At 41.0% G+C, this 16,514-nt stretch overlaps 1 protein-coding gene across 1 annotated transcript in view; it reads left to right on the forward strand.

The window, feature by feature from the left end:
- The window catches only part of LOC124775532 (leucine-rich repeat-containing protein 15-like), a 94,182-nt gene that overhangs the window by 66,081 nt on the left and 11,587 nt on the right, over positions 1 to 16,514 (forward strand). The window contains exon 5 of the mRNA XM_047250362.1: positions 3,417 to 3,549. Within this exon, the coding sequence (XP_047106318.1) occupies positions 3,417 to 3,549 (133 nt within the window). The remainder of the gene's footprint in view (positions 1 to 3,416; positions 3,550 to 16,514) is intronic.

The following is a 16,514-nucleotide window of genomic DNA, read 5'->3' on the forward strand; positions in this document are numbered from 1 at the left end:
TGGACAATCTCCGGTCCAAACTCAGCCGTTTATGTTGAGGCGTTCGCAGCAGCTTACACCTAGGACGGTAATCCTCTAGTCCAGCTGTTGCTAGACTACGACCAATGTTGCGGGAAAACACAGACTGATGCAGGAAGTCCATTATTTGTTCTCGGATGGCAGACATAGATGTGAATGGTTTACGAAGTACTTAGTGGACAATACAGCTATCTTCCCTAGCGGTGTTCGGATATGCTCCACTGGAACCTTGACGAAGATGGGAAGATGAGGGCTCATCTTCCCACACAGTCCAACATCCAGTCACTCTGACGTCCTAATGCCCCAAAAATCTGAGTACAGCTTGATTCGACCAGCCGGCCAAATGGGGACCAATATGAAAACCCCTTTCATACTTTGTCAGATATTGACAACGCTGCGACATCTCCGTGTCCGTCACAGTCACCAGAAAACGTATGATGGTGTTCACGGCCCTTGTATACACTACCAGGGATGGTAACATCACAAACCATGAACAAATTAATACACCATAGCGACCGTTCTACCTATCACAGAGAATTGTAACTCAAATCACTTATTTTGAATAAAAACACCGCTTCAGGTGTATGGTTACATTATTTCAAAATCACGACTGGTTTCGTGGAGTACTTTTGATGTTAAACTTTTCTCCCGATTCCTAGAATTTTACTGCATTCTATAAATCATGTTGCATCCCACTGAGTCGCGGCGCTGCTTCGTACACCACGTGTCTGATTCACTGTAACATGGCCGTCCTTCTACATTTCTTTATAGTGGGGCACAACTTTATTTTTAAAATGTAGTGAAATTCTAGGAATTTAAGGAAAAGTTTAATATCAAATGTGCAACAGCATCGTGTTGTAATTATCACCTGATTATGTATCTACCCTTACGAAACCGGTAGTGCTTTTGAAGTAAAGTAACCATACAGATGCAGTGGTGTTTTTATTCAACATTAAGTTTTTCGTTTGCGGATGCCACTTAAATAAACTTTTGTATTCTAACCACTTTCTTTTGTCAGTGTTCGTTCCTTCGCCAATTTTCAAGAAAACGTCTCATCCCTTACCTGATCAGTCCCTCTACGGCACCACATCTAAAATGTTTCGATGATGTGCTGTTCCAGTTTTCCCACTGTCCATGATTCGCTGCCTTACAATGCTAAGCTCCAGATGAACATTAACAGAATTTTTTTGTTCGAATTAAGGCCATTGGTTGATACTGGTGGGCTTATTTTGGCCAGAGGTATCGTCTTTACTATGAAAATCTTCTTTTTATATCCTCTTGCCTGGTTCGTCACTAGCTAGTATGACTTAATAAAGTATGTATTTTGAAGAATAGTAGACGGGTGGAAACTGTTGTTGTTTTTGTCTTCAGTCCTGAGACTGGTTTGATGCAGTTCTCCATGCTACTCTATCCTGTGCAAGCATCTTCATCTCCCAGTACTTACTGCAACCTACATCCTTCTGAATCTGCTTAGTGTACTCATCTCTTGGTCTCCCTCTACGATTTTTACCCTCCACGCTGCCCTCCAATGCTAAATTTGTGATCCCTTGATGCCTCAGAACATGTCCTACCAACCGGTCCCTTCTTCTTGTCAAGTTGTGCCACAAACTTCTCTTCTCCCCAGTTCTATTCAATATAAGTACTTTAACATTACCGAGGCTGCAGAGCTCAGAAGATGTAAATATTACTGTTAAAATAATCCTTCTTGTTGCCCCTTGGGAGGCTACAAATTATCTAAGATTTTTGTTTCGATGGTGCTGAGCCACAGTCATGCAGTATTTTTTGAAAGGATGCACCGCCTTCTGACTGTAGATTTTTGTGTATTTCCTGTGTACAATCTAGATTTCAGCTTTCACGCCATTATCGAGTACAATGGTCTTAGACCATTAACGTCATATTGCTGTGTACTGTGCAGGATGATAATACACACGTTGAAACACGTATGTAACATAGCAGCGATGGCGAGGCATTGTAGCATCTGTGACCAGAGAGTATGCGCTTGACCGCGCGAGTGTTGCGAGCAGTCAGTAGCAGTTAGTCTGTCGTTGCGAGTCTGTCGTTGCGAGTCTGTCAGTTCAGTCGTTGCGAGTCTGTAGCTCTGTCTAGTTGAGAGCAGTACTCAGTCTGTAGTCGTCATGCAGAGCGGTCGGTCAGTAGTAGCAGCCCAGTGCGGTTGTGTGATGTAGGCGGTCGGCAACACTGGTCAAGATGAGGAATAAGGTATACTATTAATTAATATGATCATTAGATAATGTAAAAAATTTATTTATTGTAATTATTCTCCAACAAGTTCCACAATAATAATTTTTATTTCAAAAGCATTTTTCAAAATTTTAATTTTTTTTGAACTAAAGATTTCGTTGCACTTCCCATTTCATTCCACTTCTTTTGAAGAAAAATTTCACTAAAATCACAAAAAAAGAGAATATTATTATTTGCAATGCAGTTCCTCCAAGCGGTGCGCAACAACAAGAGCAGATATGTGACATCCATTTATTCTGAGGTAAGACTTTAATTCTGATTGTTTTACACAGGGCCAAAGACCGATATTTCGGTTTAATTGAATTTTCTTATCACTGAATGGACTTTAATTTTTTTGAAGGATTTACATTCGAGTCAGATTGCGTATTTCACATTTTTGTTGCCATTGTCAGTACATTTCATTGTGGGCAGGTTACGCTTAGAGCAGTGTCAATTAGCATTCTTAAATAATATTGCCCATACGTTTTCAAAAATTATTGTGGGGACATTACACTTGGCTCCCATTTCTATTAAGTATTGTCATATATCCTTTAAAAAATTGCGGTGGGGAGGTTACAACGTCAACGAATTTGCTTAACCTAATATAAATGGTCAAATTAACGTCGTGTAGGAATGTAGCACATTATCGAATAAGAGCAACATGTCTGGGAAAGTCAGCATAAAGCACGTAAACGCAAGACTATGTTCTTGAGTCTTGTTTTTATCTACTTTGGGCTGACTTCCCCAGACATCATGTGCTTGTACGATGATGTGCTGCATCCCTACAGAACGTTAATTTGACCATTTATATCATGTTAAGCCAATGTGAAGTGTGTATTGTCATCCGGCACAGTACACAGCAAAATGACGTTAATGGTCTAAGAACATTGTGTTCGATAATGGCGCGAAAGCCGGAAACTACACTGTAGACAGAGAAATATACAAAAATATACTGTCGGGTGGTGGTGTATTCTAAAAAAAAAAAAAACAAAAAAAAACAAAAAAAACTATGATTTATTTCAGATTCCTGAGATTTCATCAGTTGTGGTCATGAACTTTTTCAAATGTGTAATCAGTACTGGTATGAGCCACTGCTGAGAAGCAGCTCACTGCAATCACCATTAGGTCCTCGGCATATTGTGTGCTGCGTGTTTCAGGAGCCTTGACTTGGGCTGGAACAAGCTGGACCGTCTGGAGCCCGCGTCGTTCGTGCCGCTGACGCAGTCCCTCAGGGAGCTGGACATAGCGGGCAACGCGCTCTCTGAGGAGAACGTGCACTACGTGCTGCAGGTGAGTCCGCAGGGGGGGATGCAGGGGCGCGACAACGCCGGCAGCAAAGCTGCGAACAAAGGCAGCGAGTCGGGCGGAAAGGCGGCTACAGGGACGCCTCTGGCAGCTCTGGAAAAACCTCTGCTCATCAGCGTGAGGGATTTGGCGTACTGGTTTATGGACCTGTAATACCAGGAATAGCTTCGGATGCTGTGCTGAAGATTTAGGCATATAGTGATTTAGTTAAATCAGTGATTCCTACCTTTTTCTGGAGAGGAATACAATTACCTATTTAGAAAGGCGGAGATAAAATCAAATTTTGTAATGGATAAAAACAAAACTCAGCCGTTATCATTTACTCCTGACTGCTAATGTTAGAAAAAAAGTATTATCTACTGTCCCTATTTTGTAATATTAAAATTTATTAGACCATCATCGTCATCCTAATCGTCACAACAAGCAGCATCCACTGCTGGACAAAAATCTCTTCGAGACCTTTCCATCCATTATGCTTTCAACGATTAACACACATGCTACTCTTGCATGTTTTCTAGTGTGATCTACGAACATGTACACTACCTCATCAAAAGTATCCTGACAGTTATTAATGGATGTCTACCCTTTACGTTTAGCACGACACGATCTCTGTGGAGACATTTTCAATGGTATTTCCAAATGTCTGGGGAGGAATTTCAGCCCATACTTCCTTAAGAGTCAAAACCAGAGAAGATAGCGATGTAGGACGCTGAGGTCCAGAGTGATGTCGACGTTCTAACGCATGCCAGAGGTGTTCCATAGGGTTCATTCGGGACTCTCGGCCGGCTAGTCCATTTCAGGAATGTTATTATACACAAATCATTGGGGCAAAGATGCTGCTTTACGAGTATGACACGGTACGTTGTCATACTACAGTCATCGTGTTCCAAATGTTCCTCTACTGCACATAGTAACGAACTTTATAAAATACATTCGTATCCTTCCGCATTTAGCGTTTCCTTAAGCGGAATAAGCGAATCACACAATAACCACAAGAGAACCTACACCATAACAACACGTCCTGTGTATATCACTGTTAGCACTACACGTGAACACAGGTGATGTTCCCCAGGGTTCGTTAAACCCAAACCCTTCCATCGGACTTGCACAGGATATAACGTGGTTCATCACTCGTAATTACTCGTTTCCAGTCATCCAGTGTCCAGTGGCGTCATTCTTTACACCTCTTCAAGAGTCACTGAGAACTGACTACAGAAATGTGTACTTTTCAAGGAGCTGCTGGACTATTGTACGATTATTTTTAACTCCGTACGGAAAGCCACTGTGCTGGCTGGACAGCTGGTAGCACAGTGCAACTCACGAATGATGCCTTCCGCTGATTTCATGCAATTTTCTATTAATAGCTACCGCAGTGCTCGACGGTCACTGTCACTCAGTACATGAGACCTTCCTTCGGGTTTCCACTTCACAACCACGTCACCAACAGCCGCCTTGGGCAGATTTAGAAGGATTGAAACGTCCCTGATGGATCTGTTACTCAGGTGACATCCGATGACTTGTCCACTTTCGAAAGTCAGTGACTTCTTCTAAGTCAACCATTCCTTTGTTACTGCTGCTTTACTGGCGGAACAATATTCACCGCCTCGTATTATATTGGCGGTTCTAGTGATAACGAGAGGGTAATCCTACATTACATGGGCATGTCCAGACACGATACTTTATATTCACTGGACGGTCGTCACATTTTATTAATTTATTTAATTTTTTTTAATTACGCTGAATCCAACAAAAGACTTCGTCGGTTGATTTCCTCTCTCTCTCTCTCTCTCTCTCTCTCTCTCTCTCTGCCTGCTAGTTAGCTAGTTTCTATGGAGCACTTTGCACGCTAGGTCATAGTAATGAAGAACGAGTTATTTTACATTCACAAGTTAATCTCGGCATACATCTCTGCACTACTCACTGAGCAACCCTAAATTTTGAACAGTTTCGGTGTGGAAAGTCTATGATTCATTTTATTTAAACGCATGTTAACTGCCGTTTTAAGAACTCTTTCACTTTTTCGTACATTTATATTCATCTGCTTTTTTTTCTTTTTAAACTACTCGTTTAGTTTTAACTGTTGGCCATCAGTAATATTTTCTATTACCAATTGTTTTGCTGGTGTGTTTAATAGAAAACTGAATGCCAAGATGTCAAGGTAATAAGGCCATTTTCAGTCGGTGAACCGTTATTTTAAGATGGCAATTTCATCAAAAATGCTAATTACTGGATGCTGCGAAGACAATATAGCGGCCGACACCATTTTGAAGACATGTAGATACCAAGTATTTGTCATTACTAACAAAGATTTAGCAATACCAAATCTATTCAGTACAATTTGCAAGTGTAAGGGTAGGATTTTTACCTGCGGCAACAGTTAAAGTAAAGGCAAGAGAGGATGCATGACTAACAACGTGTAGTGCCTGACACCAAACCGAGAGCTATAGAGCTAGTTACAAACGAGCACTAGCACTGATTTATTATCTTTGGCTTACTAAAAAACGTACAAAGGCACATAACTTCTATTCTTTCTGCTATTAACTAAATGTTATTTATCTTTTCTCATTTTAAATACAGACCTTTTCATACAGCCCCCCCCCCCCCAATTGTTTCTGATGAAAAGTTACTTTAATGGTTGTGAGTATATTAGCGGTTAAGGATTCACCTTACTTGCTTGTTGACAGTTTGCAGGACTAAGTGCGTATTCGAGATATTTCAACGTAGGTCTTACCACAGTCAATTAAGCAGACACATAATGAACGATCGTAGCTTCTCTGATGTCCCTCGTAGTAATTTGCTGTCAGCGTGAAATTCACGTTCCTCCGTAACTAACAAAGCCTACGAAAAGTAATAGTGTGTTACCAAACTCCCTTCCCCTTCATTTCTATAAATATTAGTTATGTTCAGCACCATGGAGATTACATTAAAGCAGTAAATGATCGATTTTTCATCCAAAATTACAGTAAAATAACTTGTCGAAACACATTTTGTTAACAGTGTACTTAGTACACACTGTTAATGTGGCAAAAATATCCAAATTGATATACGGAAGTCACAACTTATTACCAAAACAGAGATGCACACAGTTCTGTTTCACGGTACTAGCTGAGTACCTGGCCTTGCAAGGGTATGCATTTATTCCAATCTCCTATTAATTCACCTCCTCCTCCTCTATCTGTCCACCTCCCACTCTCCATCTCCTCTTGCCCCTAACTCCACCCATCTCACCCTACCTTCCCTCTGTCCATCAGCTTCCCCCCCCCCTCCACACACACACACTCTGTCATGTCAGTCTGCTCCTTCACCTCGTTCCATTTTCTCCTCCCCACTTCTAATTCCATCTCCTCCTCCCACTCACATTTATTCTCTCCCCTCCTCTATCGATCTCCCCCTCCCCCCTCTACCTGTCTGTCTACTCCGTCCACCACTCACGGTTCGTCTCCTCTGCCCTCTTCTCTCTATGTCATGTCTTTTCTATGCCCATCTCTTCATCCCCCTGTCAAACTGCTCCTCTTGCCTTTCTTTGTCCATCTCCTCTTCTCCCCTTTCCCTGCCCATTTCACGCAGTAGTGAGAACAGACAAACCAGAAGAATAAGTTATGTAGGAGTTGCTATTGGCTTACGTTTAAGAAATCTGCATGGAATTATCATATCACAAGCAGTATTATAAATGTAAGTAGCAGGGTAAAACGCCGTTACATCGTCCATAACATTCTCATTTTAAACCTTCAGGTAAAATGTGTTATATTCAGCCTGAAACGAACAAAAGGGCAAAAAAATAAATTAAGTACGGACCAACGAGTAAGATACTATTTATTTAGAAGGAAGGGTAATTAATTGAGGGTACCACGTTATTTTTGGTAGCAATTGAAACATAGAGACTATCAGTATTGTAATTTTTTTAAATTCAGATTTTGCATGGAGATTTTAAAATTTTAGTGTTCTGGGCGATACAGACGTGCTGTACACTGCTAGTTGCATTTATTTTACCGTAATGTTAATAGTAACTTGTTACGGGTATCAGTGGCAACGATAGTTAAGCTACCGAAACTGGTAATCACTGTGTAAAATTTTTTGTAATGTTAAAAAAGTGACTGAGACAACACATACCAGAATTCCCAAAATTTTTAAAAGTTGCCTAGAAAGTTTTTAAAATATTTGTAATTTTGTATTCCATTATCTAGGATATAATTGAAAAACTGAATTCCCATTGGTGCACATGTTGCTGAGAGCTAATTACTTATACAGCCTCATGGTAGTGTGCAAACGGTAGCTATCGATACAAAGAAAATTTGTTTATTGTGACATGTTAAAACTCTACATATTTTCTCAGAAATGAAACTTCCTTTCATAACAATAATCAGAAAAGAGAGAAAGTTTAGAGTATGGTGTGAAATCGGGCACTGACTTTCATTAGACAGATTTTAACTACAGAATGCAGATTCAAATGGATGTGTGTGGTAGTAATTGTGCAGAGATTAAGAGATTTGCACAAAATAGACTAGTGTGGAAAACTGCCTCAGACCATTCGGACCATAAAAACTGTAACAATTTACGTCAGACACAAAATATTTTTTAGTACGGGAGCATGGTTTGAATCCATTGTTCTCGCATATACAAGTACGTTCATTGTCTTAACCATTGCGCCACTTCACTCGGTACTAACGATAATGTTAGAAGTTCTTATTTTTCAGAACCATGGTACAAGATACTTCCGTACTGCTGCCATTTAAACAATTAAAGGGGATAATTTGTAAGATGCAGTTTTCTCGAATATTGAGAACCTAACAGCGCTGCTTCAGAAAGACTCTAAAGGTGTCCTAGGGCAGCACGAAAAGTTGCACAGTGAAGTGTTATTTCGTGGCCCGTCGTGATTCGTCTGCTAAGGCGAAAAGAAAAGAGATATCCAATGTTGAAAGAACGAAACGGAAAGAGAGCAAAGTAGTTGAAGTTCGCGCGAAAACTTCCGTCCCCTTTATTAAAAACGGATTACAGCTCCTGAAACAAAAACTGATTAAAGTGAATTAAATGCCGGAATTACAAGCCGTGTTGAACTCTTTCGACAAGTTTCTCCTGCTGGTTCCAGCTCTGACTCTTAAAGAGCCAGCTGTAATCGAAGGCAATTTCAGTCAGAAGGCTAACTACAACGATTTACATCCACGATTTCCGCTTAGTGCAAACGCAAACAATGTTCTGTGGGAAAACGGGGTTAATGGCACAGTGCCAAGCATAATAGTTATGGTTTTCTATCACGGAACACGAACCGATGAAGCGAGAAAATAAAAGTCTGCTACCACTATTCCTCGTCAATTTCTGTATAAAGAGGAATCCAATAGGAAAACGGTCCTATATTACATATCTACGAGCAAACTTAACTGTCACTCGCAAAAACTACATTGGTCACAATTTCTGATAAGACAAAATGGCTCTGGAAGAAACGGGGATACTACCTGTCATGTTTTTCAGTGTACTGCTTCAACAAATAATTACAATTTCGAATTAATTATATCAAGGTGATATGGAAGAACAATCGCTGAAATTTTTCACTATTTGGTATGTTATCTTCTATGTGAGTTGCCCTTCGTTTTTTGTTTTAGTATAACTCATATAGAATGAATTTATTGTTTCTTGTTAAATGTCACTTACATAATTAGTTTCACTGCTCCTCAGCAAATTAAATGGCTGGTGTATGGCCTGAATTTTAACAGCATTTCGAATATACGTAACCATCGCTACATATCTACGCATTGATGTTGTATTTCATGATGTCTGATACGCCATTTAAATTTTCATATGACAATCTGGCCAAAAAAGAAATATTTGAAACGCATCGCTGGAATCTAATTTCAGTGTAAGAACTGGCATTGACAACCGTGTAAAGCTAACGACAGAAAAGGAATTGGTACGTAGTTACTTAATACCTGTTTATTTATCCTTTAACTCTAAAAGGGGTGGAAGGGTGACATAATAAAGTGAACATTTCAGTTCCAATGGGTTTACTACCTACCCAAAACAATCACATAAAATTTGACAGGCGCCACTCGGGCAAGATTATTTAAGAGACTTATATTACATAAAATCATAAGCACATTAATAAATCATCTCCTATAAACATTGAGGATCGCCGGTCAGGCAAAATATTTAAGAAACTCTCATTACATAAAATCATAAACAAGTTCATAAATCATCTCCCACGATCTCCCACCAAAATTGACAGAACCCACTAAGGCTGACTTTAATTATAACTTTAACAAACAACTCTAGCTAAGACATTATTTAAGACCCTTTCAATTTCAACTTTAACACGAATAATTAAAACATATTTATTAAACGTAAGCTGGGCAATCTTGCAGGGTGAACCAGAAATTATTCAAATACCCATTGACTTGTAAGATGGACATTTCTGGCATAGAAAGTTACAACTCTGTACAATGATAAATGTGTAACAACCAAAGCAAGGTCCAAGCTTGTAAAGCCGAAGTTTAACCACGAACAGTGGAACCGAATGATGGAATAATACTTCGAACCAAGACGTGGTCCGTTTGCAACCCCACGTCGAGTAGGCCACCAAAATGTGAACCAAGCAAATGCTAGCGAAGAGGAACACACGAGCTCAGGCGAAGTCCACCGCCCGTAAGACAAACTTGTAATCTAAACGGAAGCACAGTGCTTCGGTTGCCCACTGTCTCAGCTCACTGAAACACAGACCACACCGGACATCAGGAGGCAGAATAAGTTCCCTTAACTTTGACATTCAAGATTGACCAGTAAATTAACTCTATAAAATCAAGGCTAAACAACAACTAATTTCATTTGCAACTGCTTCTTTTAAGTGAAACTGTTCTTGATAAACAAACACTAAGAAAGGGAAATGAATTGTCTCCCGAGAACGCACACTCACTAGAACTTTAGGACACACATCTGCAAATACATCAGTATTATGCTGTAGCAAAGCACACTCTTAGTAAGAGGCCTCAAATGAGTTCGAACAAACATAACATCACACGTCTTGCAACGTATTACTGTTCCAAGAGCGATAACAACCACAGTTAACTAAGCGCTCTTAGTAATTGGGGTACGTAACTGGGTGTCTTGATGCTTGGGCGATTTTGCGAAAAGGTCAGACCATCACTTCACGAGACCATAACAGCGTGTCTCTCCAAGGAAGCTGGCACATGCACTGCTCACGAGGTTGCCGGAGAATGCACTACCGCCGACTCCAGTACAACCACGTGACAACCACCACCCCGCCACAGGCACGCCGTTTTCGCCCCTGTCCGCCAGCCAATCGCCGACTAGCGCACCGCCGCGTTCCGCTCTCAAAGCGTTGTGCCCTCTCACTCTACTCGCGATCGGCACTCCCTTACATCTCGAGTCGGCCCAACCCCAAAGACAAACCCCTGCACTAGGAAATCGATCGTCCTCATGTCAGAGATACGACTGGCGCCAGTCCCGCCACGGCTCAGGAACTTTTCTTACGTTGACGGAGAATAATCATGCGTTAGCTGCACATTATGTGACGAGGTAGGCGCACATCAGTACATGTTGAACAAGCTATATTTTGACATACGGGTTGGTTCTAATTAAACTGTCACTACGTGACCCAGTGTAGACAGAGAACTATTTACCGTCTGGGTACCCATCTTTAGAGGAATGACATTCAGGTTGTGCTCTGCAGGATATGCATTGTTAGCAGTGTTAGTGTCATGGCCTGCCATTAGGCGCCGGTACTGGAACGACGCCCTAGGGTTAAACATCAGTGTGCATTACAGTTGCAGACAGACAAAAAGGGTCCGGATAAAGTGGTCAGGGCTTTACTCGTAAACATGTTTTGATAAAACAACAGCAATAGTTCTGCTGTTCTTCGCGGATATCGAAATGTTAAAGGAATACGGAGAGGTCCTGTTACCGCTGGGGCTGAAGGACGTGAATCTAAAGTCGAATTAACGGGTGACAACTGCTCCTGGCAATGGCCGACGGGCAGTTGTGCTACAAATTGTTGAAGAAGTTAATGTTGGCATAGTTTAGAATGCTGGGTGTAATTTGCGATCTTCAGACGATGAACGAGCCGTGTCACAACAGCTGAACACTCCATGATCCACTGTTCGAAAAATGCCACGAACAATCGTGAAATGGTATCTGCAGTGGGCTTCACAGCCGTCGTGGATGCAGATGGTCGTCACATTGAGTAACGTTCGTAATCTGGCTCTTAAACATAGTATGCAATTAACAAATGTTTCTTTCCCATGTGGAAATTAAATTGGGGTGCTTTAAGTGGTTTATTCGTTAATTCACGTCCGCATCTCCTCCACAAACTTTCATTCTCCTGCAATCACAGTTTTTCATGGCAGCCCTCTCATCTAGCGAAAGTTTAATTATTACCATCCCGTCTTTAAACAACTAGAGAATACAGGCACTAAGGTATTTGTAACTGGGACGGAGATGTCCTGGCAACAACTTAAATTCGTTCCAGTTACCCATTTGAAAACAAAGTATATGGAGACTTTTCTTCAGTTATAAGGCAAATTTTGCAGCTGGAAATCCCCTGAAGAGCTCGCAGATATTTTTAATTGGCGGACTTTTCTCACTAAGATACTGCAAAGACATCCGAGCTTTACAATCGTCCTACAGTTCTAACATACCTTCTTGCCCATTAGTACCAAAAAAAGTATAACACGAGAAGCCCATTGTCACAAATGATTATTATGGTTTGATTCTCGTAGTACTTTCAGATCTTTAAGGCATTTCTCTGTACAACAATTTAAATGAATAAATTTATATGTTGATAATAACAATTACATGATGTTGTGCAGTCAACTTGTGTAAAATGTGACATTATCTCTACGGTCAGGGTGCACGTATTTCGACATACGAGGCCGTCTATTTTGGTCTATTTGAGAGCTACTTACTGGCTTACAGTCGTCCAAAACCACAGACTGTAAGAGCCTGTACTAAGAACTATCTCAGCTCAACACTTAAAACTCCCATCTTCGCAAAGATCAGACGATCCTTGAGGGTGATGGCAACTGTCATCGTGTGGAGTCACATAACTAAAAGAATAAAAATTAAAAAATTAAAAAACCGAAACAATAATTTGTACAGCATGAGGCAGCAATAAAGGTGGATGTACTCATGCTGAATGACGTTCCGATGCACCGAATTAAAGCCTTCTAAACTTAGGGATTTTACTGATCACACGAGGTTTGCGAGGAATGTCCGCGTATCTCACGCATCATACCTCTATGAACAACGACGCATTGTACCTTATGCGGAAATTTCTAGCAACCATTCGGTCACTAATTGCTGTAAACTCCTAACCAGCGTATAACGTAGGTACCAGCCTCTCCCAGACGAATTGACTATCTGATCTTCATAGCCTGTGGTGTCAGTAACCCACATAGTGGATGTGTGACAAGAATACAAACTTTAGGGCTGTCACCTTCTTTTATTTGAATCGACAGTCTTCTGACTGGTTTGATGCAGTCCGCCATGAATTATTCTTCTGCGTCAACGTCTTTATCTTGGGAAGTAGCAGCGTGCGTCCTCAGTTCAGTTAACTTCTAGATATATTCCAATGTTTGCCCCTACAATATTTTATTTTCTGACGCGTTAACACTTGTCCTGTCATCCTGGTAATGTTTCTTGGTAATGTTTTCCGTGTTTCTTTCTTCGCTAAGTTTTCGGAGAACCTCCACGTTTCTTATCAGCGCATCTGATTTTCAACATTTTCTGTGTCATTACATTCCAAACGTTTCAATTCTCTTCTGTTACGGTCACTATATGAATTCGGAAACTATTCCGCTACTTCTCTTCAGAATTCATTCCCTGCTGAAAATTCTTAGAAGTACCTGACACAGTGTAGCATTATTATCCATAGACCACACTAGAGACATATGAAATACCGACGAACCGTTTTGTCTTGTAATATTTTGGGCACTAAAACGAAGAATTCCCTTTATTCTTAGCCGAATAATTGTAATTGTCACTGATATGAACGCGATTACTTCCCCATCCCGGCAGACAAGTTTCAAAACATGTTCCTATTGTGAGGTACACACATTTTCAGAAAACCTGCTTGCTTTTTATGTAAAACCTTCGCAAGATTTTTTTACTCGTTAAGTACACTGGGGAATGCAACGCAATCGAATGAAGTTAACTGATGCTAAAGCTATTGCAGCAGACAATGAGACGATGAAGGTAATAGGCGAGTTTTGTCATTTAGACAATAAAACTGCTGACGACTGCGGAAGCTAACAGGATATAAAGTACAGGCTGACAGTAAATACAAAAACTTCTCCATTCTTCTGATCTTCTAGCACCACGTTTCAAAGTCCTCGATTCCCTTATTGTCTATAGTGTTTGTTGTAAACATTATTTGGCTACAGGCAGCACGATGACGTTTCCGTGGCATGGCGGCTTGGTTGCTTCACACGTTTATGCTACATTGAGCCTTCTGTCTGTGAGCATTCCTTGTTAAAGGGTAGACACAATTGGTCCTTTGGTAGCTGCGGCGCTACGCTATCTGTTGGCGATCGACATTGAAACCTTTATCAGTACATCTGCTATCCCCCAGGTGGCATATGCCGTCACCGGGTCAAAATCGACATCATCTTTCCAGGTGCACTAATTTTCATTTTCCAGCAATGTGTTTAACATACTTCACACTATTTGCTCACATACTGTGTGATCAAAAAGTCAGTATAAATCTGAAAACTGAATAAATCACGGAATAATGTAGATAGAGAGGTACAAATTGACACACACGCTTGGAATGACATGGGGTTTTATTAGAACCAAAAAAAAAAAAAAAATACAAAAGTTCAAAAAATGTTCGACAGAAGGCGCTTCATCTGATCAGAATAGAAATAATTAGCATAACAAAGTAAGACAAAGCAAAGATGATGTTCTTTACAGGAAATGCTCAATATGTCCACCGTTATTCCTCAACAATAGCTGTAGTCGAGAAATAATGTTGTAAACAGCACTGTAAAGCATGTCCGGAGTTATGGTGAGGCATTGGCGTCGGATGTTGTCTTTCAGCTTCCCTAGAGATGTCGGTCGATCACGATACACTTGCGACTTCATGTAACCCCAAAGCCAATAATCGCACGGTGTGAGGTGTGGGGACATGGGAGGCCAAGCATGACGAAAGTGGCGGCTGAGCACGCGATCACCACCAAACGACGCGCGCAAGAGATCTTTCACGCGTCTAACAATATGGGGTGGAGCGCCATCCTGCATAAACATCGTACGTTCCAGCAGGTGTTTATCAGCCAGGCTGAGGATAATGCGATTCTGTAACATATCGGCATACCTCTCACCCGTCACGGTAGCAGTTACAAAACCAGAATTACGCATTTCCTCGAAGATAAAGGGCCCAATAACGGTAGATGTGGTAAATCCAACCCATACCGTGACTTTTTTTGTCGTGCAATGGAGTTTCACGACAGTTCTGGGATTTTCGGTAGCCCAAATTCTGCAGTTGTGGGCGTTGACAGACCCTCGGAGCGTGAACTGTCTCAGCAGCTTTACGCCTTGTGCTCGGTCGGCCAGTAAGGGGTCTATCGTCTAAACAACCGGTGGCTTCGAACTTCGAAATCATTCTCGCCACGGCTGCATTTGTCAACGGATTTTACCCGTTCTCTCTCTCATTACAGCTCCTTTTATACGTGATTGTCATGCGCAGTCATTGACGTTTTGCTGTCCAGCACCATTTGTCGGACATTTTGTGAAGTTTGGTTTTTTTGGTTCTAATAAAACCCCATGTCATTCCAAGTATGTGTGTCAATTTTTACCTCTCTATCTTCATTATTCCGTGGTTTATTAAGTTTTCAAATTTATCACCCGGTATTTCACCTGTGTCTCTAGCGAATTTCGCCATGCAGTTTCATTTCAAGCAGCTCAACGTTTATCACGTCGTACCTTCTAAATTATGTGTCGTACTATTACAGAATTTTACAGGCACATCCACTGGCCACTGTTATCGAAGTTTGCCATGAATATAGTTAGTAGGGAATAAGTAATAAATTTTAATCTGATGCTTGATGTGGCAGGCACCTGAGGGTTTTTAACGTCATATCTGCCGAACTATGTCTCGCACAGTGATATAATTTTGATGCTACATTAAAACGATATGCTTCATGCGGCAGTTTTACTGTAATTCAGATTTCATCATTTTTTGTGATTTTCAGCTAAGAAAAGTTGCATAATGGTTTGAAATTACGTGAAAATTTGGTTGCAAGTCACTAAGTGCTGTGATTCTCAAATAGAGGATGAATGAGTTGTGGGTATTCAAGTGTCGTGTGTGACACTGATTTTGCACCCTCTCCTCCACCTCTTCGGTAGGAAGGCTGTTCTTACCTGCACAGGGGTACTGTCCAGACAGGAAGTGATACGTGTACGAAGTGTGGTTGAAATTGGTCCAATGCTTTAGGAGGAGTACATCCACTTTTACGAGAGTCATTCAGTAGTTTAAAGTGACAAACTGGTCCGGAAAAAAAGTAAGTATTTTTACAAAACAATGCTTCTTCTATTTGTCAACATAATCCCCTTGAACATTTATGCACTTGTTCCAACGGACTACAAGCGTTGTTATTCCGGCTGCAAAGAACTCTTTACCTTGATGTTTGAACCAATTTCCCACAAACTTTTTGACGCCCTCGTTGTCCTGGAACCTCTTCCCACGTAATACCTCTTTCAGTGCACCAAACAAACGGAAATCACTAGGTGCTAAACCAGGACTGTAAGGGGGATGAGGCAGTACTTCCCAGCCCATTTTGTTGATAGTTTCACGGGTTAGATGAGCAATATGAGTATGTGTGTTGTCTTGCTGGAGAATCACACCTCTCCTCGGAGATCCACGACGTCTCTCTCTCATGGCTGGCTTCACCTTGTTTAAAAGCAGATCTGAATATCATTGGCTGTTCATTGTATGTTGCTCTTCGAGATAA

This window comes from Schistocerca piceifrons, chromosome 2, assembly GCF_021461385.2.
Source record: "Schistocerca piceifrons isolate TAMUIC-IGC-003096 chromosome 2, iqSchPice1.1, whole genome shotgun sequence".
NCBI classification, from domain to species: Eukaryota; Metazoa; Arthropoda; class Insecta; order Orthoptera; family Acrididae; genus Schistocerca; species Schistocerca piceifrons.